At 46.7% G+C, this 4,189-nt stretch overlaps 1 protein-coding gene across 1 annotated transcript; it reads right to left on the bottom strand.

The window, feature by feature from the left end:
* Window positions 1-1,654: 1,654 nt before the first annotated feature.
* LOC129250351 (uncharacterized) lies at window positions 1,655-3,037 on the bottom strand. The gene has a single exon (XM_054889981.1). It carries the CDS (start codon window positions 3,035-3,037, stop codon window positions 1,655-1,657), a length of 1,383 nt encoding a protein of 460 aa, XP_054745956.1.
* Between the last annotated feature and the right edge of the window lie 1,152 nt (window positions 3,038-4,189).

Here is a 4,189-nt window from a genome sequence, read left to right as displayed (position 1 = left end):
TTGTTTTATAAACTTCTTGTTTACATAAACCCCACAAGAAAAAGTCAGGTGCAGTAAGGTCAGGCGACCTGGGGGGCCACCGAAATTCGGAGTTTCTTGAAATCAGTTTATTGGGAAATTTTCGTCGCAACTCTGTCATAACAGTCTGGGCTATGTGAGACGTTGCCCCATCTTGTTGAAACCACACAGAGTTGAAAGGAATTCTCTTTCGGCGTAGTTCTGGATAGCAAAATTCTTTCAGCATTTTCAAATAACGGTCTCCAGTAACCGTAACGGTGTGACCATTTTCTTCAAAAAAATAAGTCCCGACAATACAGCGTGAAGAAACCGCACACCACACTGTCACGCGAAGAGGATGCAGCTCCGTCTCGTGGAGTATCTGTGGGTTAGAAGTACTCCATATTCGACAATTTTGTTTGTTCACATTGCCGTTTAAATCGAAATGGGCCTCATCAGACATGAAAAGGCAGTTTAACATGTTTTGGTCTTCTTCCACCATTTGCAGGATCTTCTGGCAAAATTCCAAGCGAATCGGCAAGTCTGCTGCATTCAGTTTGTTAACCATTTGAATTTTGTAGGGAAATAAGTCTAAAACTTTGTGCATTATTGTTTGCAAAGACTGTCGGCTGACACCAAGTTGAGCAGATAAGCTTCTTGTTGAAACCCTTGGATTGCTTTATATAGCTGCAGCTACAGCAGCGATCGTTTCCTCCGTCCGAACTGGTGGGTTTCGATGATAAGGCCTTCTTGTGACTGTTCCTTGCTCAGCAAAATTATTCACCAGTCTCATTATGGTCCATCTGCTCGGGGGATCGCCGCCAAACATCCGCATGTACTCTCTCTGTACCAAAACTACGGACTCTAGTGCGTGATAGCGGCGGACTATCCAAATTCTTGTTTGCGTGTCCCAGTTATCCATTTTAATAAATTTTAAAGATCAATCTGCAAATTAAAACAAAAATGGAACAGATAACTTAAAAAGAAAAAAGGTTATTCAATTTTTTTGGTAGCGGCTTTCATCAGCCACCCTGTATCTACCCTTACTAAGCTATTTTCAGACAGTAGAGTAACATCAATCACTTCCTCCCATCCTCTGAAGTACTCCGTACTAGGAAAGGTGAAAGTGGGAGTGTTACCCCTGTTACATACCGATAAGTTAGTATTAATAATAAAATTATATAAAGACTCACCTCGGTCGTTTGTCTCGGAACTTCCCCACAACGCATGCCTCGCGTTGGCATCGCATCCGAGCAGCAGGTTCTTGTTTCTGGCTTCACACACCAGCCGACGAGCCTCCTCGGGTGGTGCTGGCCGATCATGTGCCATGTAGATGGAAGCCAGTATGATGCCGACACCGTCAGCGGCTTCTACCTCCACAGCCGTCACATCCTGTGAACAATATGATGGGATTAAAAATATGTTCAAATGTTTCTTAGCTACAATACAAGATCTGGGGTTACCTTCAGTCCGTTTGTAGAAAAGGTTATGGTTGTTCCCAGTGAACCCCTTCACCTCGGTGCTCCGCACCCAGGGCTCCTGGATTAAAGCGATGTCGACGTCCTCCTCCGACAGGAGAACGGTTAGGTTGTCCGTTGCAGTCCGTGAGTGCTGCAGGTTTATTTGGACAACCTTGAGACCCATGCTGCTGGTCGCTTTACAATTTGACGGCGTCGCTAAGCTGCACTCCCGGGTGCTGCTCATTAGCGCCATCGTTTTTGGTAGACGCGGCGTCGTCAAGTTGCATGCCTGTGAGCAACTCGTTGGCGCCGTCAACCTCGTCCTGTTCATCCTCCGGATTACCAGATCGGAATATCTTCAGTTGCGTTTTCCTGACACCGAACCGAAGTTTATTGTCCATTTTTCCCAGTGGCTCGATACTCTCCTCCGGTATTTGGAGAAGGAAGGACACACTGTTCTTTTGCGGAGCCTCCGCTTTGATGATGCTCCAGCCATCCATCGGAATAGTGCGGTTGTGTGCCTGCAAGTATGGAATAAGTTGCTTAGCTTCGAATTCCATATTCGGGATCCAGATGCGAGCCCTCGGCCGTCGAGGGATTTCGCTGGCCGGAATTAGTTTGAGCCTCAAACCTTCCCAGTCGCTCTGGATCTTGCCCACAACTGTTTGCAGGAAGTTAAGGGAGAGTTGATCATCGCACTTGATCACCCTGTATCCGCGGACCACCTCCATTGAATCAAATCCTGGCACATGACCCTCCGGGTTTGCCATGACGTGATCGACGACAATGCGGGACAGCCGTGCCTCGATTTCGGACCACTTATCCGATGCAGGTTTACCGCGGTTTGTTATTTCATCAACCAACGCTATTTGCAGGTGATCCCGTGCCACCTCATTAAATGAGCGTTTGGTTGGTTTTTGTATTGAAGCAGTGTGAACCGACACTTTGTGCTTCTTCGTTGGTTTGTCGCTTTCATCCTGCGAACGATTGCGTTTTACGGCTTCTGCCTTCTGGGTGGCCTGGATCGCCAGGTACTCATCGACCACCTTTTGGCACCTTGCCTTATCGGCCGCGTCCTTGGGATGAGTTTTACCTTCAGCCTCATTTTTATTTATTCTTCCGAGAATAGTCAGAGACCTCTGGTAAAGCTTATACCTGGACGGGCCTTTTTTAACGTTTTGGCGCTTTTGCCCCTTGGCATCAGCGGATGTGGATGGTTGATTAGATGTTGATGGCGTGCTGTGGCCCACAGCTTTGCCATCAACCGTCTCTTGGCTGGAGGCCAAGAGTTCGTCCTCTGAGGAAGTTCCCAACTTCCTCAGTTCGTTGGTGTCGGTCCGAGTTGTCCATTTGTCCGTCAGTTGTGTCAATGGGTGCGTCCGTTTATCCGTTCGTTTTGGGTCTGTGTCCGTCCGTTTGTCCGTCTTCTTTATAACCTTATCCGAAATTTTTTGTTTTTGTTGTTCGTTCATTCTGTTTCGTACGGTCACCTGCCCTTCCAGAAGGCTGCACATGTCGCCATGTGCGGTGACCAATGAGGATTTAGGGGAAATAAACAGTCCGCCATGGCAGCGCCCCATACCGTGGTAAGGCCACCGTTACAACCTGAGGCGGCCTGGTGTCAGGAGGGCTCCGTTAAAAGACAGCCTAGTTTTATCCCCCGGCTGCCAAACCCACCCAGTAGGCACGGGTCGCGTTACACCTTGGGTTGAGGGAGTTTTTTAACGAAGTTTACGTCTTCGACCTGTGTGGTTCGCGGGAGACCTACTCTCCTACCTTCCATATCTGGGAGGCGTTCCCCTATCCACCACCTGGGGACGCGCCCTATAGGGATAACAGGTTCCCCCAAGGGAATATTAATGGACTTGAATATATTGTATTTACACCAAAACTAAAGGGAGTCTTTCGTCGTTCCGACGGCAGTCGGATCTACGTAACCGGAACGACCCAGATTTATATCCGGCCAAGGACTGTCACTTCAGCAGCGTTCCCAGTATATTTATGGGGATTGTTTATTCTGCTGCAACAACAACAGAGTCTTTCCTCAAAACCAATAAGCTGTTTTGGCTTCCTCGATGTAGGTAGGTAGAGTGGTTGCCATCTCCAGGGCTGTCTCCCCTTCTGTGGCTTTATTGTACCCGCTTAACTATGTTCATATATATATGTACGTATATAGCCATTACAGCTCCCTGTTCCCCCCTACACGATACCCCTCACCAACATGAACGGGACCAAAGATCTTAAGGCGAATTTTCCTCTCGAATGCTTCCAAAACTCTCTCATCTGCTGTTGACGTCGTCCATGCTTCTGCGCCATAGAGCAGGATGGGAATGATGGGCGTTTTGTAGTGTCAGTTTGGTCTTCCGAGAGAGAGCTCTAATTCTCAATTACCTACTAAGACCAAAGAAACACCTGTTGGCAAGAGTTATTTTCCACTTGATCTCCAGACTGACGTCTAAAATTGTTTTTAGAAATCGCAATTTAATGTCAGGGACACATATAACGGCAATAACAGCATCCCAAGCATCAGGCTGAATCAGGAAGTACTTCTCAACTCTCTTCACTTCTTCATACATTCCTTTTGTTTAGATTGTACGACAGTACAGTTAAGAGGTGATGGATTTGTTATAACGTACATGAAACGCAAAGTCACAACCTTGATTTTCTGTGTATTAATTCATAGTTTACTATATCTAATATATCATAATCATAATAAAAATTTCTTTTAAGAT

Source organism: Anastrepha obliqua, chromosome 6 (genome assembly GCF_027943255.1).
Source record: "Anastrepha obliqua isolate idAnaObli1 chromosome 6, idAnaObli1_1.0, whole genome shotgun sequence".
Taxonomy (NCBI): domain Eukaryota; kingdom Metazoa; phylum Arthropoda; class Insecta; order Diptera; family Tephritidae; genus Anastrepha; species Anastrepha obliqua.
The sequence above is the reverse complement of the archived record's forward strand: the minus strand, read 5'-3'. Positions and strand labels throughout refer to the sequence as shown.